The sequence below is a fragment of the Motacilla alba genome, chromosome 1A (genome assembly GCF_015832195.1).
Source record: "Motacilla alba alba isolate MOTALB_02 chromosome 1A, Motacilla_alba_V1.0_pri, whole genome shotgun sequence".
Taxonomy (NCBI): domain Eukaryota; kingdom Metazoa; phylum Chordata; class Aves; order Passeriformes; family Motacillidae; genus Motacilla; species Motacilla alba.
Window position 1 is genome coordinate 50,320,234 of NC_052031.1, and position 22,382 is coordinate 50,342,615.

At 49.9% G+C, this 22,382-nt stretch overlaps 1 protein-coding gene and 1 long non-coding RNA gene across 2 annotated transcripts in view; both read left to right on the forward strand.

Moving 5' to 3' along the window:
- The window catches only part of LOC119708600, a 49,570-nt gene extending 41,457 nt beyond the window's left edge, over positions 1-8,113 (forward strand). Inside the window, exon 3 of the long non-coding RNA XR_005259127.1 lies at positions 7,899-8,113. This is a non-coding gene — a long non-coding RNA (uncharacterized LOC119708600). The remainder of the gene's footprint in view (positions 1-7,898) is intronic.
- Positions 8,114-8,192: 79 nt separating this feature from the next.
- Positions 8,193-16,996, forward strand: ELFN2 (extracellular leucine rich repeat and fibronectin type III domain containing 2). The gene has a single exon (XM_038155305.1). It carries the CDS (start codon positions 8,525-8,527, stop codon positions 10,949-10,951), a length of 2,427 nt encoding a protein of 808 aa, XP_038011233.1. The 5' UTR covers positions 8,193-8,524; the 3' UTR covers positions 10,952-16,996.
- Positions 16,997-22,382: the final 5,386 nt, after the last annotated feature.

Here is a 22,382-nt window from a genome sequence, read left to right on the forward strand (position 1 = left end):
TGAAGGCAGAGAAAGCCCTTCAGCCTGTGTCACCCCAAAGATACTGCTTGTGCAGTCAGGGAGCTGGTAGAATGTAGGAGGGGGGAAGAGAGAAAAGAAATAAAGAAAAATAGAAATGAGGTAGAAATGAGAGAGAGAGAGAGAGAAAATATTTGAGAGATGAAAAGAAATTACCATACGGCAGGATCCTGTTATTCAACCTAATTTTCAAAGGACTGCAGCTGTCGCACTGAGATAATCTGTTAATTATAACAGTCATTGTGTTTTGGCAATGGAAGAAAAAATCAGGCTCTAAACAAGGCAAGGTAGTGGGGAAAAGAGGGGAGGCACGGCTGTGTCAAAATGCATGTCAGATGCTAGCTTGAAATCTAGGTGGGCGAGCCGGCTGGGAGGAGGGTCCCTCCCCAACAGGGCTGAGCTGTGCCACTGCCTGCACGTGGAGGATGGAAGGAAGGTGGAAGCATTCATGTGGAAACATAATGCCCTGTCCAGTGTGAGGCTACTCCTCTTGCTGAATCTAGGCATGCATTGACCAGAGGAAGAGCTTTGAGGGGCTGAGGGTCTCACTGCCAGTGAGGGAATCTCTCTCAGGTGGCCCCCAGGACAAGGCTGACTGGAAGGCGAGAGAACATTTAAGGATGCTTGAATGGCAGTGCCTGTGCCCTGCGGGAGTTTGCAGGCCTGGAGGTGTCCTACACAGGACAAAGGTCAGAAAGTGATTGCTGCTCCAGGACATGTGTGATTCCTTAGGCTCTGAGGCCTCCCCATAAGTGACTGTAGTGAGCTGTAATTCAAGGACCATGCCCTTTTCCTACCCTACCTGCAGGGTAGCATGATTGGGGGCCCTCTAAACTGGCACTGCTGGATTGCTGGGGATGTTATTAGCATCCAGAAATACTGGAAGTATGCTTGGTTTGAGTGAGGACATCTCTCAATTAGCTTCCTGCTGTTCTTAGTCAGGCTGCTGAGAGCCAGGACTTGTTGAAGGAAATAGGGCACCAAGGCCAGCACAGGACAGCAGAGGCATCACAATGACCCTGAGGAGCTGGGGGCTCTTTGCAGTGATATCACATACTACCCAAGGATTTCTCCTGGTCTCATGGCTGGACATGCTGCATGGGAACACACAACAGCACCAGTGCTCCCACCCTACTTGCTACATGCTCCCAGAGCCCCCACTCCTGGCCTGTTACCTGCAGCAGCCTGCACACACGCTCATACAGAGCTCCCATTCCTGTCCCTTTACCCTTCAATAGCTCACAGACAGCAGAGGTCATTCCTTGTCCCCTAGAGCAGCTCCTTCACATGTGCACATGCACATTGCACAGAGCCTGCCCTCACACCCTGCTCCCGACAGTGATTCACGTCAGGGGACACACATAGAAACAGTGCTCCCACCCCTTTCCCCGCAGCCCTTCTCCCAAACACACACTGGTTGTCCCCCATGATCCCTGCACGCCCACACGCAGGCTGCACTCCCACCCCGTCCCCTGCAGCGCCTCTCACACAGCCAAACAGTCCCACCCCTTTCTCCGAGGTGCCTGCTTCATGCAAACACGCATGCACACACGCATAAACTCACAAACAGCCTTTGCCTGGTTCTCCATGGCAATTTCTGCCTCCCCAGGAGCCAGCACTGGTTCTCTGCTTCACAGAGTGACTAAAGCACATCCACCCCCAGCCCACACATCCACCCCATCACCTACAGCGACTCCTCCGCACACACACCCCTTTCACCTCGCGCTCTTGGAGCCGACACTGCCACATCTTTCTCTACAGTGACTCACACCCATACCAGTGCACCAGGCAGAGCCAGTCTTGCTGTCACACTCCCTTATGGCATGTCCTCACAGAGCGTCACACAGACCCCGTGCTCCCTCCCCATGGCCGGCAGGAATTATTTCTAAGCCTTTCTACTGCCTCATGTCTGGGTTCATGGGATGAAAAGGGGAGTGTGTTTTCCAGGCCTCCCTCCTGGCTCTGGAGGGAGAGAATTGAAGGCAGCCTTATTGGTGATAGTATTTTTTGTGGCACCTCTAATCTCTTGACATGCTCTTCTACCTGGAGCAGGCTGTTTCCCAAGCCTACCCCCATGTATATGCTTCTGTGGATTGCTGCTGCAGGCTGTCTGGGTGGAGCTGGCTTGATGCAAATCCTCCTTAATCTTCGATAATCATATTAATATAAAAGGTAACCATTTCACTTTAGAAAACAAAAGTGGCTTTCTGGCCTGCCAGGGAACCACAGGCATATGAAAGACCTTTCTGCCAGTATTTATCTCTCTAAAATAAGATTTATGCTTCTAAAGCTCTCTCTTTCATGCTTCTGAGCTGCTTCATTTTTCTCCCTTGAGCCTTCCCATTCTCTCTCTCTTGCTGCCTAACAAATTAGGCATCTAATCGTTGTTGGGGAGGTGCGATGGGAGAGCAGGGGTTTTATATACAGTGATGTGTTGGGGTTTTTTTTCATGGTTAGTCTTTAAGCTGTTTCTCCCAGCAAAGATTTGGACTCAATTGCAGTGTGTTTGTTTGAGACTTGGTGCGTGAATTCTTCCGAGTTCTTCCTTCCCATGCCCCAAACTGGCCAAAGGGCAAGAGTGCAGAGCAGCATGTCCTTGGGGCAGTATTGCAGCCTGTATTTCATCCCCTTTCCCTTCCTCTCTGCAGGGTCCCATCCTTGGCTAAAATTTGAGTTTCATGAGTGTCCTTGCAGTGGTGTCCTGTGAGAAGCAGCTGTGATCTTGTTTGGTTCCCAGTGTCCTGCTGGGATTCCAGTGGTTTGGGCTTCCAGATGTCAGAACCAGCTGGAGTTTGGGAGCTGCAATCTTCCTCCCCACTTACAGTGGGGCCAGCCCAGCTTTCAGAGGAATGAGATTTCTACCCGCTGGCACTGTGGATTTGTTTAGAGTGAAATGAACCTGCCCAGAGTTGAAGCATGAGATTTCTCTTGCAACAACACTCTGCCAAATTCACAGAGCCTCTAAGGTTGAGTGGACACCCTTCAGCAAGACTCATTGAATTCAGTTCAACTCCTGTAAGGGATGAAGGCTTTGTCTGGTTAGTGACACGGGAACACTTTTTGTCGCATGACTTTCTAGTGTGGCTGTACAGCTCCTTTGACCTCTGGAGTTTTGAAGCTATAGGGCTGATTTCAAACAAATGGAACATTGGGATGGAACTGAGAGATAACTCAGTTTTTAAACTTTCCTAAAACCTTCTAATTTTAAAAATTCCTACAAGGTGTTGTGTGAAGATGGGGGATAAATTAGAGAAGAGAGAATGTGAGAAAGAAACCGTCTCTGAGACCCATTAAAAGGAAAGAGTGTTGTGGAGCTCAACCCTTGGTGAACATCAGAGAATCTACAGTAGAAGGCATTCTCTCTTTCTCTCTCTCTCTCTCTCTCTCTCTCTCATGCACGCTCAAGTATCTTCCATGCCACAAAACCACCAGCCATCAGGCTTCCTGCTCCCTCTTCTCTTGATCCCAGACTTGTCAGAGCTTTTGGAGCACCTATGGGCACAGTCACAGGTTCTTTGCTGCATGACTTGAAGGTAACTCCTGCAATAATTCCCTAGGACCAGGGCTGAGAGGGAAGGGACTGCTGTCCCTGCTGTCTGTGAGTGCCACAGCCGTGCTTCAAGCTTCTCTCATGGCACTGTGCTTCCACTAGAGCCAGATGCAAAAGCAAGGACAATCTCTGGGTGGTAATTTAGGGTGGCTGCAGTGATGCTCAGACCACTGTGAATTACAGAAACTACCTAGCAAACAGGGAGAGTCCCTTTAAGTAAGGTACGAATTTTGAGTGCCAAGCACCCCTGGGAAAGGCTCCTCTTTCAGAAAGTAGTTAGAGAAATCCTGGAAGGACCATAAAGCCAAGAAGAGGAGGCAGAGTCCCTCGGAGATGGTGTTTGTGCCCTGAGGGCTGCCAGGAGCAGGCAGCACACTGAGCCGGGAAGAAGGATGATGCTTAGCTGCAGCAAGAAGAAAGAAAGCAGCAGGAGCTTTGGCCTGGTTTCGGGGTGTCCCCAGAGGAGTCAAGAGTGTTTGGCAGGTTTTTAATGCATGCATTTCAAATGGGAGGCTCTTAGCACCGTTTAAGCTATGGCAGAATTAAGTGCTGTTTTTTCCAGTGCATGGAGCCCCAAGAGGACAAGGTTGACAAGGTCAGAATTTTAGGCCCAAATTGCAGCTGTATGTGACTTTTCTGGTTGCCTTGTATTCTCTCTCAGTTTTGATCCTTCCACTCTCTCAGGCCCCAGTTTACCTCTGTGCCTCCTATCCTGCCTGTCTGGTACTTTCACTGGCTGTATTTTTTGCTGCCATCTCACTAGTAACCTCAATCCTATGTCATCCCCTGTGCTGCCTTGAGCTCCAAGTCAAAGGGATGTTTGTGGCCATTGACACCTACCTCCTGACTCAGATTTGGGACTCTCTGCCCTCTGTTTCACTTTCCCTTCTCTTTTCTTTCCTCTGAACAATGGAACCATCCCTGTGGCCTTGTGCTCTTCTTCAACGTGCTACAGATAAATGCCAATAACATTGGGACATCCGTTAACAGAGAGTAAAGCAGAGGGAAATCACTTGGGAGCCGATAGGCTGGCTTTGTGCCAGCCAAGGACAGCACAGCTTTCACAGTGCCATGTCACTACTGTTCCTTCATGTTCACACGTACATGAAGATGGCCAGGAGCCAAGGGCTTGCTGTAAATCTTGGGTGACACTGAAGAGTGTTAGAACCTTACAAGTAAATAAGCCCAGCACATGGAGGTGGTTATCTTGTACCTTCCCTATGAAATATATCCCGTGTCCTAACTCTTTCTCTTGCCCATAAGTTCTCCACAACTCTTGCATCCCCCTTCCTTGGCTCTCTGCTGTGCTGGACTTGTTCATTCTTGCTTTCCCTGCCCTGTGCCTTCTTGCTTTGTTGCCTGAGAAGCAAGAGAGGGAAACAGCCAACTCCATTGTCAGCACCTTTCAGGCCAGCAAAAAGGACAGAGTGTTGCTTCCTTGTGTTGCTGAATTCCGGAGCTGTGAGATTTATGTTCTTTTGGCTGTAGACAGTATAGGAGTGTAATAGTGCTGCCCCTCATTCCTGGCCTCCCTTTGACTATGGATTGCCAGGGTCAGGGAGCAGCTGCTCCCTAGAGGGCAGGACATGGCTATGGTAGAGTTGGAGACCAGCACTCCTACAGCAATGCTGTAGCAGGGTCTGATGGTGTTGGGCTGAGCTGAAATGTGATGCTGGGTCATGGGCAGGGGTGCAGTAGGCCATGGATTGGGCTGGATTCAGCACCCTTAAAACCAGCATGATGATGGGGAGGCAGGAGCCATTGGGGGAAGAGTGTCAAGGTCTGTGTATTTCTCATACATGGTTACCTTGGGGACCCAAGGGGACCAATGGGTTTGGCTTGAGAAGTGGCTTGATCCTTCCTGTGGCCTGTGGCTGAGGCAAGGCTACGCAACCCAGGTGGGAGGTAGGCAGGAAGCAGGAGTTTCTGCATGGTCCCCTTGTTTTTGGCAAATAGCAGTGATAAACACCACCTTTTTTCCTATCTATCCCTAACCCACCTCTTTTCTTTCCAGGCTACTAGAACATCTGCCCTTCCAAACCCTCTCTGTCCTGCCTGAGTGCAGCTCCTTGAGTGGGATGGGGTGGCTCTCAGGGATTGCTGGGGTTGCTGCAGAGGAACATGGTCCTGGCCATGAGTTTTTCTGTGCATATGCACCATGAACAAGCTACAGCAGGCAATGGTGACTTCAGCACACCTTTTGAATCAGTCTGCCCTACCAGAAGGGGTCAAAGCAAGTGGTCTGGTATGTTCCTGTATGGAGCTGGATTGTGCAGAGTAATTGCTGAGGTGAGACAGGCAGGCCAGAACATAATGCTCAGAGAAGGATGGTGGCTAAAATCTCTAATCCCTAAATCTTTCCACTGCTTGCTCAGGGGGTGCCCCTGGCCTCTGCTTGGGGTGGACATACTTTGGGCACCAAAGTGCAAAAAACATGATAGCATCTGCCACTCCTTTGTTCAGTGGAAGAAATCAGGCGAAGTGAAGGAACGTTAGAGAGGAAGGTAAAGGGACAGAGATGGTGTGGGGAATTGGCTGTGTCTCTGCATGGAGTCACCTCTGGAAATGGTGGAACAAGGCAGGGGACTGGTTCTGAGGAATATCAGAGGCCTGTGGGTCCCAGCCTGTGGAGAGCCAGATGTGCCTCCTAGCTGAGGCATCTGGGGGAAAAGTGTCAGGAAATTATTTCTCATTGGATTACAAGGCTGAGAAATAAATCAACAGGCTGTAAAAACCTCTGCCTTCTGCTTCATTGCTGGCTGAGGCAAAGCTGAGGCAGCAGCTGAAGTCTATCATATGACAATCATAAGTGACATGAGTTTGATGGCCTCAGACGATGAGCTGTGGGGAATGGAGGGTTTTTTCTCTGTCTTTTCCATTGGTGTAACTCTTCTCCCCCTTCCCTTCTCTGTCTTGGCTTTACTTTTTGGATTATTGAATATTTAAGTGTTTCTCTGTGACACTATCTCTGATCCCTTAATCCAGCTGGCCTGGTAATTCCGCAGACCCAAATCAGCTCAGATTTCTCCACAGACGTAAGCCTTGTTCCTCAAGGGTTCACTCCTCCTTCATTTATCTTCCTTCATTTTATTTCTGCCCTTTGTGTCTCTGTGCTAGAAATTGGTTCAGCTTTTGCAGCAAAAGCTTCAGTGATATCTTTAGTGAGCAGCCTCCCCCCAAAATAAAAGGGGCAAGAGGGGATCTTTAGTTTTCATTAACCAAGAATCTTTTTCTCTGTTATTTTAGTGTTTCCTTTCTCCTCAAAATTGAAATTAAAAAAAAAAAAAAAGCACAGTGCCCACATGTTTTATCTACTGTATGAAATTATTTCCTCTGTGCTGCCTGAGGACACCCCTGCCAGGCTCCTGTCTCAGCGCAGTGGGAGAAGGGTTGAAGCTGTAGCTGGAGAGAAAGGTGCTCCAGGCTGTGTTTTGCAGTCAGAACCAGGAGCTTGCCCAGAGCCCAGAAATACATTTTTTGTGCTTTAACAGGCAAATGTCACTTTGTCTGCAAGGTGTGTTTTCTTACAAAGGGGCAGTGTTCATAGCCCCCAAGGAGAGGTAATAAAGTACAAAGGTGTAAACTGTGCACCACTATTTGATGGGGGGTAGATGGGTGATGTGCTTCAGATTAGGAGTTCTGGCATTGTTGAGTGAGAGACTCGAGGCTGACATTTGACACACTGTCTGCTCCCCACCCCCCCACTGTGCTCAAGCCAGACCGGTTCACCTCAACAGCCTTGTCCATGCACCGAGAGACAGGAACAATTTTTAGAGCAGAAGTAGTTACACGTGGTTTGAATTATTTATCCCTCTTGCATCAAGGAAGGAGAGAAAGGAAAAAAGTGTTTGGCTTTTTTGCAGGGGGTGGGGGGAGAAGCTTGTCTGCATTTTCCCTGCTTCATGCATTCTGTGTACATCATTTCCAGGCAGTTGAAAATTCATGGCTTTGGCTGTGCTTGGGGCTTGCTTTTGTTTACACTAGGGGTTTTGAGCCCCCACAGTAACAGCTTTATGTTTCCCACTCTCCTTTCCCTTCCCCTTCTACTCCCACGCCAGTGCCTTCCCCCGCGTCCCTGGCTGTGATCACACTACTTAAGGGAGCCCAGATACCCTTCTGCATATCCCTGATATGACATTATACATCATGAGGGTTCCCTCCTCAAAGGCTTATCAGCACGGCAGGCAGTACCACACCTCTCTTGCTTGCACTCCCCTTAACGTGTCTCTTCCCCATCTCCCTCTTCTCATGAAACATTGCTGTCTATAGACTTATCTCAAAGACCCTTCCAAATGATGCCTCTTCTTGTCTTTTGTGTTTTCTTTTCCAGATTCCAGTGACAGATGGATCTCTCTCGTGCACACTTGCTCTTTCCTTCTCTGTATTTTTGTTTTCGACATGTTTGATCTGAAGCTCTGAAGCTTCTCAGAGGGAACCCAGGAAAGAAGGAAGAGAAGGAGTAGAAACCAAGGGAGCGTGAGCGACACAGGAGGCAGCCCTGCCTTGTTCTTCCAAATCATACTGTGGAGGGGTGGGGGAAGACTAGAGGGGGAGGACTTGGGTTTGTTTTGGGGTGGGTTTGATATGGGTGGGGGGTGGGTGGGAGGGGAAAAAAGGGGAAGAAGTGTGTGAGTCGCTCATGAGCATCAAAGAAGATTCATTATCATTGGCCTGAATTTTTGTTTAGAAAAGAAGCACAAGGTAGTTATCTTCTGGACCAAACATCCATGGTAATAGCTTTTGGGTGCTCTGGAAGAATATTGCATGTGTTCCCCTTCCTCTATGCTCCTGGATTGACCCAGAGGGCAAGAAGAAATAATGGTGATGACATCTGATAGGACTGGGGTGCTCATTCCCCTCCATTGTTAAACCCCAGTTCTTGCCCCTAGTTTCTTTTTGCTGCTGTCCTGAGATTTGGCGTTGGTTTTTGTTGGGGATTTTTTTTCCCCCATCCTGATGAGGGCACCACTGCAGACCATGCTGTGCCTGGGGTTGTGGGCAGCTGCCCTGCTCTGCTTGTTTTCCCCCGGCACCGTGCGAGGTGACTGCTGGCTGATTGAGGGGGATAAAGGGTATGTGTGGCTGGCCATCTGCAGCCAGAACCAGCCCCCGTATGAGACCATCCCCCAGCACATCAACAGCACGGTGCACGACTTGCGTCTGAACGAGAACAAGCTCAAGGTGGTGCTGTACTCCTCCCTCAACCGCTTCGGCAACCTGACTGATTTGAACCTGACCAAGAATGAGATCTCCTACATTGAGGATGGGGCTTTCATGGGTCAGTCAAACCTCCAGGTCCTACAGCTGGGCTACAACAAACTCACCAACCTGACAGAGGGCATGTTGCGGGGTATGGCCCGCCTCCAGTTCCTCTTTGTGCAGCATAACCTGATTGAGCTGGTCACCCCTACTGCCTTCTCTGAGTGCCCCAGCTTGATTAGCATTGACCTGTCATCCAACCGCCTCAGCCGTCTGGAGGGCAACACTTTCACCAGCTTGAGCAACCTGATGGTGTGTGAGCTGGCTGGCAACCCCTTCAACTGTGACTGTAGCCTCTATGGCTTTCTTAACTGGCTGGCTCTCTTCAACAACGTCACCAAGAACTATGACCGCCTCCAGTGCGAGACTCCACGGGAGTTTGCTGGGTATCCGCTTCTGGTGCCCCGGCCTCACCACAACCGCAATGCCATCACCATCTTCCAGTCCATGTGCAGAGGGGGCACCATCCCCTCCCTCTCCAGGGTCAACCCAACTCCTTACACCCCTGACTCCCAGAGAGATCTGGATGAGGGGTCAGCCATCAGCCCTGGGGATTTCCTCTCAGTCAAGCCTCCAGCCTCTTCCACCACTGACTCCTCCTTCAGTCCCAGCATCAAGCTACATGATGTCACAATCACTTCAGCCATCCTGATGGTCACCATCCCCATGCCCTACAGTAAGATGTATGTGCTGGTCCAATACAACAACAGCTACGTTTCTGACATAGCAACACTAAAGAGCAAGAAGGAATATGTCACTGTCAACAAGCTGAAGGCCCACACTGATTATACATTCTGTGTGGCCTCTATCCGCAACAACAGGCGTTACAACCATACTTGCCTGACCTTTGCAACCCGGAGCAAAGGCAGGGAGGATCCTATTTCCAGTACTTCCACCACTACACACTATATTATGACCACCCTGGGTTGCCTCTTTGGGATGGTCATTGTCCTGGGGGTGGTGTACTACTGCCTGCGGAAGCGGAGGATGCAGGAGGAGAAACAGAAGTCACTCAATGTCAAAAAGACCATTCTAGAAATGCGTTATGGATCAGATATTGATACCAGTACCATGGTCCATCCTTCCCAGAAGCTGGGTGAGCCACCTGTCATTCCTGTCTCACGGATGTCCTCCATCCCTTCCATGATTGGGGAGAAGTTGCCCCCGTCAAAGTCAATGGACGCTGGGATGGAGACTCCTAAAGTCACCACTAAAGGTAACTACATTGAGGTGCGGACAGGTGGTGGGGATGGGCTGGAGAGAACCCAGCGAGACGAGGACCTGAGGGAGCTTGACAATGGGCAAGGCTCAGCTGCTGAGATCTCTACTATAGCCAAGGAGGTAGACAAGGTCAACCAGATCATCAACAACTGCATTGATGCCCTCAAGCTGGACACAGCGTCTTTCCTGGGTGGTGGGACTGGTGTTGACTCAGATATGGCCTTTGAGTGCCAGTCCATCCCAGCTGGTTCCTCAAGTGGGCTAGAGCGGCCCAGCTTTCTTTCCCCACCCTACAAGGAAAGCTCCCACCACCCTTTACAGCGCCAGCTCAGTGCTGATGCTGCTGTGGCCAGAAAGACCTGCAGTGTCTCCTCTAGTGGCTCCATCAAGAGCGCCAAGGTCTTCAGCTTGGATGTGCCTGACCACCCACCACTCAGCAAGTCTGACTCCAAATACATTGAGAAGGGCAGCCCACTAAACAGCCCTTTGGATCGTCTTCCCTTGGTGTCTCCGAGCGCCATCCACCACTTGGAGGTCAAGCCTTCTTACCACTGCAGTGAGCACCGTCACTCCTTCCCGGCCCTGTACTATGAGGAAAGTGCTGACACCTTGAGCCAGCGGGTGTCATTCCTCAAGCCACTGTCCCGGTCCAAGCGAGACTCCACATACTCCCAGCTCTCCCCCAGACACTACTTCTCGGGCTACTCCTCCAGCCCTGAGTACTCCTCAGAGAGCACCCACAAGATCTGGGAGCGATTCCGGCCTTACAAGAAGCATCACAGGGAGGAGGTTTACATGGCAGCTGGGCATGCCCTGCGGAAGAAAGTTCAATTTGCCAAGGATGAGGATCTGCATGACATCCTGGATTACTGGAAAGGGGTCTCTGCTCAGCAGAAGCTGTGACTCTTCCTCACAAGGAAACAATACAAACCAAGACCCCACCCCTTCCAACAACCAGAAAAAAAAAGCCACTTGACTGTGAAAAATAAACCAACAACAAAATACTCCTGACAAATACAAAACTGACAAAACCTTTTCTTAAAGTTTACAACAACTCTTACACACACAGACACTCAACTGACACACACACACACACACACACACACACACACACACACACACGCCGAATTGTCTCTACTGTGTTACGGGGACCATTGTTCTGCCCACAAATGGTTAGGAGGAGCGCCCTGCACTGACACTGTGGTAACAACGTTGGAATGTGGGTGGGTGGGAATGGCCTGGGAGTGGGTGGCAGTGGTTGTAGGAGAAGGGCAGAGATGGACACTTACTGGCCATGAAACTCAGCTGTGAACTATTCATCTTTCTGTTCCTGTTGAAGGCTGATTTTTCTTTTGGGTGGGAGGGAAGGACTTTGGCTTAGAAAGCTTCCTTGTCCACCTTGTACACCTGCTATGCCAAATCTTCCATCACTAACTTTTCCCCTCATTTTCTTTAGCAGTGGAGGCTTTTCTTTTTCTCCTGTCCCCTTCCAAAAAAGGTGGGAATTGCTGGAAGAATTCTCTCCCTTCTTTTTCTTTGCCCTTCCCTATCCCTCTCTGTTAAGGGTCCCTGGGCTTGAACTTCCTGTCTAGATACTTCACAAACCTCCATCCTCCTCAGAGGAAGGAGAAGAGATGTGAAGGACCAAGGCGGGTAGGACCTGCCGTATAACAGGCTCTGTGCTCTTGCTGCTCTTCCTCCTTCCCTTCTCCTGCCACGTTGCTGCTAATGAACACCAGCAATCTGGAGGGACAGGCATTCTCCAGGCCTTCTCAGAGCCAGTTTTCTGCAAGTTGGTGGGGAGAAACATGTTGTGAATATTCTCTTTGGCGTGGAAAGCCAGGTCCTCAAGGAGTGGTGGAGGAAAAAGCAGAAAGGTCTGGTCTATCAGAGATGTATGGGGTTCCCATTTCTCCACGAGTGTTACAGGTCAGAGGTCCTCCTCACCCCACACGCCTGTGCTCAGTCTGCCCTTGTCTAGTCAGTTTAATACTGTCTGTTCATGTCCCCTTTACTATGAGGAAGGGACCTGGAGAGGACCTTAGCAGAACAAGTTCTCCATGAAGCCTCTGCAGCTCTTCCCAACTGATTTGCACCATGGGCTGTAGGGTGGGTGTCCATGAGAAGAGCATCATCCAACCTCCTCACTTCCAGATGAATGTGAAGAACAGGATTTCAGTTGCTCATCTCACTGGGTTGGCCCTCACAAAGAATCTTTCTCTTGTATAGGCTATGGATGTTCTGGCATGGATAGGGGACAACCTAGGGGGAAGACAGGAGCACAGGGAACAAATGGGATGTGAGAATGGGGCCTGGAAGTAGCCCAAGAAGGATGGCCTGGAAGAAGCTCCCTTTGTGTGTGCAGCTGCACTGTGTGTGCCAGGATAGAAGAGGACTCCAGCATCCAGATGACAGTGTTCCTTTGACTACTTAGATGCCTTTGTGAGAGTGAGAACAACATGTCATCTCTTAATTCCTCACAGGTGTGACAAACTTTTCTTAGGGATCCTGTCATGTCTTGAAAAAATTCCAGTTGCACTTGCTAGATCCCAGCCTCTGCCTCTTGCATAGAAGATCTGTCACAGAGTTGACAATGAGCCTACTGCCCTCTCCACCTATTCCCCATTTTTGAGCAACCCAATAAAGCACAATCTTGGCATCATCTCCCCCAGTATTTTTCTGTCAGGCAGGAGGGCTGCCTGCTGAACACATCTTTATGCAGCACAGTGAGCCTTCTCTCCATGATCTGCCCAACACTTGCCCAACCATAGTTCACCTCTGTCAGGAGGAGGGTGAGAGCCTATGTTATGTTTGCCCTCCCTTAGTAGTTATTTCCTCTTTGAGGTGCTCCTCAGAAGACCCAGTGTTTTTGGGGGCCCTGGGAGAAGGATGAGGATGTAGCAGCTACTCTAGGAGGGATTTATATGCTGCATGCGGAGAATTTGCCTGTTATCTGCCAGGTAGTAACAATGCCAGCTATGAGAGCTGGCTTCTATGCCACATATTGCAATTTCACTGTCTGTAAGTGAGGTGGAGCTGTAGGCAGAGTCTGGTGCAAGAAAACCAGAGCAGGTGTCCCCAAAGTGTAAACTTACGAAGATCTGTGGAGTTTCTTCCTTGTAGGGATGCTGATGGTAACAATCCTGAGCCAGGTCCTGACCCCATTGCCTCAGACTTTTCACTGTCAGCCTGCTTTCCTACAGTCAAAGCATTATTTTGCATTGAGTCCAGAGGTGTCTGTGGGACTGACTCCACATGGTAAGAGCCAATCCAACCCAGAGGAAGGGGTGTGTGTGCACATGTGTGTGTGCATCTGTGTGCAGGAGGATGAAGGGAAGTCACAAAGGGAAGTCACATCACTGCTGGCAGGTGTCCCTCCATGCTGGGACTGTGCAGCAAACCAAGACAGGTAAATGCTATGAGAGATGCTTAGGCACAACAGAGACCTCCCCAGCTACCACATGGAGCAGGCTCAGTGGTCTTCCAGCACGGCAACCATCCAAGCAGAAAAGACTAATGGCTGGGGCACAGAATTGGACAGAAAAAGGGAGACGACAGGCTAGGGGGGATGGAGTCTTGCTCCTCTCCCCAACTCTTCCCTCCCTGTGCTTCTCTGCCGTGTGGTCTTGTAAACTGTTCTGCTCAGTCAATACTTTAGGGAGAGCATTAACTTATAAAGGTTTCTGCTTTTTCCCCTCAACACCTCAATGAGGCAGAAAAGAAAGGTCAGGGATACAGCTATCATCAGGCCCTTCTTTTTTCTCTGGTGGGGGTAAGGCTGGATAGGAGCGAAAACCCATTTCTCTCCCAGCTGTAGCCCCCCATTTCAAACCATTGGATGGTTTGCACAAGATGACTGTTCTGTGGGAGGAAAAGGGCAAGGAAGGGGAGCAAAGTGTCTCACCTTCCTTCCTCCTCCCTTCTTCTTTGTCCTGCTCCTTCCCTCAGGATGAGGGCTCACAAAGTGATGCCAGCCCTGTTGGAGGAAAGCAGATTTAACGTTCTATTTGCATGACAATTTTGCTGTATTTTTCTGAGCAAACACCTGTTGTGTATGTGCCAGTTTGTTGGAATTTAACCTCCTCCCTCTAAGTCTCTCCTGTCCTTGTCCCTGTTTTCTCCTTTCATTGGTCCCTGATGTGATTTTATGAGAGACTCCTATGAGTTTGGGAGGGAACATACCCCAAGGAGAACCCAAACCAATCACCCCATAAACCTCATTTCTTCTTCTTTCCAGTGTCCCCCCTTTCCCTTGCTCCAATTGTGGTCTCTCAGCTGCTTTTCACAGTCATGTGTGTAAAGGGGTATGTGTTATATACCAAAGGCCTGCTCTTTCTAGTGGCCATCATTTCTCTTTGTTATTGAGGAACAGGAGTGAGGCCTGTCAAGATAGATCTTGTAAGAGAAATGGTCACCACCCTCCCTTTGCCCTGGTTGCTCTTTCCCAAAATGCAAGGTTATTCTTGAGGGAAGGTGGAGTGCTTTAGCTGAAGGGAAACCTCTGATACAGTGAAAACTTGATGTGCAGCTGATTACAGTCACTTAGAAGATCTCCCACCACCTTCCTCTTATTGATTGCATAGACCTCTGGATTAGGTCTGTCCTATGCATTCTCTACCCTGGCTGGCCTGACAGAGAGCCAGGCCTCAAAAACCTCTTTGTTGGGAAAAAGCGTGGAGAGACTGCCTTATGTTTCCGAGTCCTCTAAGGCTTGGCTTTGGCAAGTCCCTCAAAGCTGCCTTCTCCTAGGGGAAAGTGGACTTCTGGGGCCAAACCAAGACCATACCCTCTCATACTTTATTTCTGGCTTGGTGACTCTTGGCAGAGAAAACAGGGGTTTGGTTCACCTCATTGGAAATTGTGGAGGGTGAGGAATGAGGTTGGGTGCAGACCTGCCCTCTAGTCCCAAGAACAGCCTTGGGGAGAAGCCTGGGCTGGGGTCCTGCGCCCAGGGGAGTGAAGGTGAGACTGTTCCTGTGGGGTAGAGCTCTTTCCTATATCTGCGGGTGCTGCCCCAGTTTATGCTGCAGTACCATGTTCCCTTCTCCCCCTCCCCACTCTTCCATACTGAATAAATCCCTCTTGAGGCAGGTGTGAAATATTCATGACTGACAAATGAAGAATTATGTCGGGCTGAGGAGGCCTCTGTGTGTTTGCAATGCTAATCAGCCTTCTTGGCTGGAGGAGGCTCTGCCTGGCAGGCTTGAAGGAAGGAGGGGAAGATGCAGGAGGAAGGTGGTAAAGGAGCTGAGAAAGAGACAAGGGGCAGACACAGTAGGAGTGAATAAGGTATGGTGGGACCAAGGAGTGGTGAGACAAGGAGGTAACAGGTAGAGGGAGATGGAGAAGGTGTAGAAGAGAGGCAGGCTGGAAGGACCTGGGGAAGAGATGGCTACAGTGGAAAGAATGGGATGATAAAGGGACAAAGGGAACAGCAAGGAAAATGATTGAGTGCAGGGGTGAAGGCTCTCTGAGAGGAGGTGGGGGGTAAGTCAGCAGTGCCTGGAGAAAAAAATCTGGGCAGACTTCATGATGAGCTGTGACCCCTCTCTGTAGGCAGAGCTCAGTGCTACAGGGTGGGCAGCTGCCATCTGGGTAGGAGCTGGACCCAGGGCCCCAAAAGCACATTTTCCAAGCTTAGTGCTGACTGGAAAGCTCAGCTGCATCAGGAAGGACACACAGCCTCCAGGAGCCTGGAGAACATCCCCTACACCGTCATCACCTCCTTCCACACAAGATGCAGTCAAGAAGAGCCTCATGGAGCCGTGTCCTCTTGCTGGAGCCAGCCTGCTGCAGTTCCACCATCTGAGCAGGAGGGAACCTCCTCAGGGGGGGCTTGGTGTGGGACGGACACTTTGTGCCACCTCCCATCAGGCTATGGGGGTTTCTTGCAGGGCTGGTGGAACCTGCCCCCCTCAGCAGTGCCCTGCCCACGCTGTCTGAGCAGGTGTTTTTGGGTCCTTCCTTGGAGAAGGGGCAGAGGGGAGCATCTGTTGTGTCCCCCCTACACACGCACGCATTCCCAACCCTGTCCCTCAGCCACTTTGGCCTTGTACTGTGAGGGGCATTTTCAGTCTGCCTCCCCTTGGCTGTCCCCCCACGCGCCCTCGGGAGGTGTCTCCCTACCTCTCCCCGGCCATCCTACTAGGGCAGCTCTCTGCAAACTGCCCCAACCCACCCCGTCCCTGCGTGGAGAGAGGGCATCTTCTGCCTGGCTTCTCCTTCTCCCTCTTCTCCCGCTCCTTCTCCTCCCTGCCCCACCAGGGGTCAAGTTCCCTCCTCCCCCCTTTACGGTCCCCCTCTGTATGCCCCATCCTCGCGCGTTCGGCTTGGCCTTTGCCTCCCCCGTAACTACCACCGCCACTGTGAGGCCTTGCTCCTGGGTGGCCTGTTCCCACCGCCTGCTCTCCAGCTTCCCTGGGGGGAAGAGGAAGAGTGTGTCTGGGTCAGGCCAGACCCTCCAGGGCTGGTACGGCTGGTCCATCCACAAGCACAGCGTCTGGGGTGAGGGGGTGGGAAGGGGCGGGCAGCTGCCAGGCACAGAGAAGGGGGTGTCAGCCCTTGAATGTAAGGAAGGGCCTGGGAGGCAGCTGCTGGGACTGGCTCCTTGTGGCCTCTTTGGTGTTCCTCCTTCCGTAACAACCCTGTGACCCCCCCGGTTGTGTATGGACAAATTTAAGTTGGAGTTATGTTCTTTACTTTCTTCTTTTCTTTTAAATTTATTTTCTTTTCTTCTTTTAGAATTGTATTTCTTTCTTTTTTTTTTTTCTCTTTCCTTCTTTTCCTGTTTTAAAACTGAATGGCACGAAATCGTTTTTCCTCAACTCGGAGATTCCTGTATGGAGAAAATCAATTTCTATATTTGCAATAAATTTCTTATTTAAAAAAAAAACAAAACCAAGAAAAAAAAAAACAACAAAAAAAATCAACAAGCAAAAACTATGAAAAGCTGCTTCTGAGTCCATTTGTTCCAGACTTGTCTGGTAGAGAAGGTGGGGTGGGATGGGATGGGATGGGATGGGATGGGATGGGATGGGATGGGATGGGATGGGATGGGATGGGGTGGGATGGGGTGGGATGGGATGGGACAGGATGGGATGGGACGGGACGGGATGGGATGGGATGGGATGGGAGGAAACAGGGTATGGGTGAAACTGAGAGAGTTGGGTCAGGGCATGGGAAAATTGTCCCAGGCACCCAGTGGTCACTTGCTTCTCCCAAACACACTGTTTCTCTTCCCTTGGCTATTGCCTGTTTTGGACACCAAATTATTTTCACCCAGTTGTCAGTTCTGTCGTGATACCAGCCCTTTCCTGCAGCAATCAGTACCCAGGTTCTGCCCCACCCAGGGCAGGCAGACAGCTCTGCCTGGGTGTAAGGCAGAGCTTCCTTGCCCATTACCTACACAACAAATCCTCTGTCTGAGCTCCAGAGCTCTCTGGAGGAAGGCAATCCAAGGCAGGCGATCCAGGCCGTGGGTAATGACTGAGCAATCTGTAGCCGAATCCACCAGCAGATATCCTGATCTCAGCTCTTCCTAAGCATCAATATTTAAAGTCAAGAACACAGCCAGCAAATCCATGCCTATTGGTGCATTTATACACATAATTAGGCCAATTTGTGTATGGTGACATAGCAGCCATTCCCTTGCATGTCTTGTCTCTTCTCTGCCTCCTGTTTCTTAATGTTTCTAGTTTCTCCTGAGAGTGGTATGGCTCCTTGGCTCAGAGGGTTTCTTTTTTTTTTTGCACTTGCACATCCAGCTCTGATTAGACAAATCTAGCCATGGCTTCTAGGCTTCGTTACTGAGTGTGCTGAGCTTACAGCCTCTGCTCCTTGTGTAGCAAAGGACAGGAATAAACAAACTCTAGGGAGTGATGACTATAGACACAACAGCTCCTGGATATATATGCTGCAGTAGCTGATGACTCTTATTAATGCTTGAATTGATTTGAGAGCAGACCTAGGAGCAGATGCTACTACAGGCAGATGCTTCACAGTCTGACATGTTCTCCACTGGACTTGGGAAGAACGATTGAGTGTGGGAAGGAATGGTGCTGGGCTGTGTATCTCTGGAGGATGGACAATGGTGCATTACAAAGAGGAGCTCTTCTGGAGTTAATCAGAGCTTCATCTGCTTGGTGGAAAGGTGGATGTTTCAGTCAAAGTGATGTTCCTGGCATCTGCATCTCTGCAGTGCAGGTCTACAGGCCTTCTGAGACAGGGAATCTCAGACCATGGGAGGAATTAATGCATAAATTATAAAAAGGCGTAATCTAATCAGTAGAGAGCCCCCGTGCTGTTTATTTTGTTGCTAAATTCGATTTTGTCTGCACAGTCCTTGCATTTCATTTGGTTCCTCTGCCACAGGGATGAGAAAGGACAAGATGTATTTGCAAATGCTGTCTAGGGGGAGCAGGAAGCTTTGGGAAGGGCTGAAGACATCATAAATGTCCTGAAGCCAGGTGAGGACTATTGGGCTGAGGGACAAAATTATCTGTGGTGAAAGAGTTAAGCAGTGCTTGTATTTAAACAGCCTTTGGCTGATTCCAGTCAGAGAGCTTAGGAGTCCTTTGCTCTGCACACTGTTTTGTGGGATGGTGTGTGTCCAGAGAAGGCATGAGGTGTGAGCTGTGTCTGTGTGTCTGCATTATTCTCTCAAGTGCCTCTGGATGTAACTGTGCCCAACAGACTGCAGTTACTGCAGCAAACCACACTGACCTTGGCCTCCAGAACCTGCTTGGTGGACCATGATGTCTGCATCATGGAGTGAGAGAAGGGGCAAGGGCTGTACTGTGGACAGTGAAGTGGCTGCCATGTGAGGGCAGCCAGAGTGAGCTAGCCTGCTAAGCAAACCCACCCTGGAGAAGAACAGGGGTTCTTTGCACAGCCTCATTATTTGGTTGGCTGCAGACTCGGAAAGACTGTTTTGTGTTTTCTTGTGGTTGGTTTGTGCTGACGTGGTCCTTTTCCACCCTTATGAAGTTCAGTGACTTATCCAAGCCGTAATTTGCTGCAGCACAGAAAGACCTGACTTAGCCACAGAGCCTTTTGCTGGAAGTCATACGGGACAGTTGTCATCTCTTTGCCTATGTGGACATTTGCCTGTGCCTCTGTGTTGCGGTACTGACAGGCAAGTAGGCAACATTGCCCTCTTCTGGACTGACTGTAGGCACTGGAAGAGCATCTCTGATGGAATGGCAGATCAATCCTCTTTCCACTGCAAAGCTAACAACCTTTCTGGGTCTCGATTTCCCATCCAAATCTTGGTGGCTTTTACAATAGCCAGCTTGGATTAGAGGATACTTTTCCGCAGCACTAAGTGCCTGGGCAACCTGAGCCATCATGACTCCTCAGGGTCAGGCCAAGCCTAAGAGAGCAGAGTGAGGAATGTCTCCTCTCCAGATAATGTTGACTCCAATGGAACCACTAACCAACAGCTCTGAAGGGCAGAGAACATGTGGTTGAAGGTGTGGAGGGTCATGCTGCTGACCTTTGTCCTGAGGGCTGCCGCTCAAGGGGATGAGAGCAGTGCAGGCTAGGGAATGGTCAGGCTAACATCTTTCCCCATGTCTTGGATGCACTTACAATTGAAACACAAATGTGTGTATTGTGCAGAGCTGGAGGACAGACTGAGAGCTACACAGAGCCCAAGGGGATTTGGGATTTTAAGTGCACAGGCCATGCCCACCTGTAGCAGGGGAGCAGGGGATGTCATTGAACAGTCTCTAATTTTCCTTCTGACCCTTGAAGGAAACACAAACTGAGAGAAAGAAAACCCAATCAGCCTGAAAATGAAATATTTAGGAGTGAAAGGATAAGAGAGATGAAATGTATACTTGAATACTTTTATAAAGGTTCCCTTACACTGTTAAGATGATGGCTAGATCACTATCACCGGTGGTCCCCTACAGGGACAAACTTGAGATTCTGCCACAGGTTTGGTGGGACTATGGCAGTGGGCAGAACTGCTCCATTCCTTGGCTTCCCAAATATTCAACAGGGATCTGTGTCTTCCCTTCCCTTGTCAGGCTCCTTGGAACAGGGTCTGCCTCTCACAACATGGTTATGTGATACCTCTTACAGTAGGATTGCCAGGCTCCTCAGGGACTGGCAGTTAACATGCATTCCCAAAGGAGAAAGGAACGACATCTAAAATGAGTCCGAGGAGCTGTATTGGTGACTCCTGCTAAGCAAGGCAGAAGTAAGCAAGTGCCCAGCCAATGCTACTGTGGAAAATTAATCAAAGGCCTCATAACTTTTTAAATAAGAAACACTTCAAAAAATAAAAGTATTCTGCTCCATCCTTCTGTTGCCAGAAAGGGCATCATTAAGAATTCATTGCAACTTCTGCACCCAATTTTCCAGCCCAGTGCCTTGTCCCACTTGTCTTGCTCCAGCTCCAAAGACAGTGGAGGCTCTGCCATGAGTATCGAGGAACAAATGGAACCTCAATAATAAGATGAAACCTGAAGAATGGCTCTGGGGATCTGGGGACCTCTGGGGACAAATGGCTGAAGGAGGGAAAAGCATAGCCAGGCGTGGAGCATGAGGAGGAGTCAGACTTGCCCACAGACCTGCGAGCAAATAGGCACAAACCTGCCTCTGCTGCCTGCTGTTGCCAGATCCCAACATGGGCCTGGGGATTTCTTTCTACTCTGTTCTTTCCCTTCCTGAACATCTGGAGTTGATGACTGGGAGATTCCTAACATCCAAAAATGGCATTGTTGGACCGAGTTCCTGAGCTGCAAGACAGTGATGCAGCTGACGAAGGTGGCCAAGCCAAGCCAAGCCAAGCCAAGCCAAGCCAAGCCAAGCCAAGCCAAGCCAAGCCAAGCCAAGCCAAGCCAAGCTCTGTCATGGGGTGGATTCATCAGGACAAGGAGGTGCAGGTTAAATCTGTAAAGGCTGCAGTGGCTGTACCTGTTGTGTATGAGTGCCTTCAGATAAAGAAAGTGGCTGCCTAATGTCATGATACCTGCTTGTCTGGAGGAAAAGGGGCTTCATTTTGGGCTTTGCTCAAATTGGGCATTGGGCCAGAAGACATATGAGATCCCAGCTTCTCATCCCTTTATGATAAGTGGGGAGAGAGCTGTTGCCTCTGTTTCTCTACTGTACATTTTCTGTCTTGTGTCACTGTCAGCCACAAGATTACCTACCTGTAACACCTGTTTCTCTTTCTCTCTGCTTCTCAAGTGGCAGCCAAGGAGATAATTGGTATTTTTAACTCTGTCTGTTGAGCCCTTTGTGCCAGGAGCTCAGATGAAGCTGTGAATTATATAATAAGGGTTAATTAGAGGCTTTTCAGGGCCATATTACCATATCTCATGAGGGTGGTGCCCTCCTTTTTGGGCCATTGTAAGAAACAGTGCTTATGGGGAAGAGGAGCAAGGAGGTGTCAGTGGCATTGATGGTGGTTGTGGTGGCCAGGAAAAGGATATTCTGGCCCCTTAGTGGCATTAGAGGTGCTGGGGTGGAAAACACAATTCATGAGAGAGAGAAGCAAGGTGGACACAGACTGATGGGGTGGAGGTGAAGGGTTTTTAAACTTCTATAGAGCCGTGGTCTGATGTTGGAGGGGTAGCTGGGTGCCGGATCCCTCACTGGTCCTTCTTCCTCCCTCCACTGCTGTAGGGAGCTGAGCTAGAAGGTAGAACTTGCCAGGGCAATGTCCAGAGAAACCAAGCCTTGAGTGACCTCTGAAAAGCCTTCAGCCACCCTCGACTGCCAGGTGACCGCTCTACTCATGGATGAGTAGTCTTCTTCTCTAAGAAGGCATCATGGGCCCAATCCTGCCTCTCTAAGAGGTTGTCCTGCCTGTGACTGAGTGTGCAGGGGGGAGGGAGCACCAGTCCAGTGGTGGAGTGTGAGAGGGAGAGAGGGGATCCTCCAGGTTTTGCTGTTCCTGTTGTCTCAGAGCTACTGTCTACATCTGCCTTCACTCTGCATGTTCTGGGTTGTTTGACCTTGGGGCTGATGAGGAGACACTGCTCTCTTGCCCCCTCCCAGATCCTCTACAGAGAAGGGGGCACTGATTTCTCCAGCCCTATTGCGCAGTGTGTGTGCCTGAAGATGAAACTGCCTGAGGCACGTTAGCCAGCCCAGAAAGAAGATTTAGATGACAGATCTCCTTCCTGCTTTCGATTGTTGCTATGTAGGGATGCTTTGAAGTGGTTGGATTTGCCAGCACAGCCTCTCTACACCCCCATGCCCTCAGAGGAATAAGAAACTCGTTGCTTGAAGGCCTTGGAGTGATCACTTTGGCATATTATGGAGTCCTTCCACTGAAAAGTATAATCTGCAAGGTCACTACATCTGTGAATTCACACAGTTA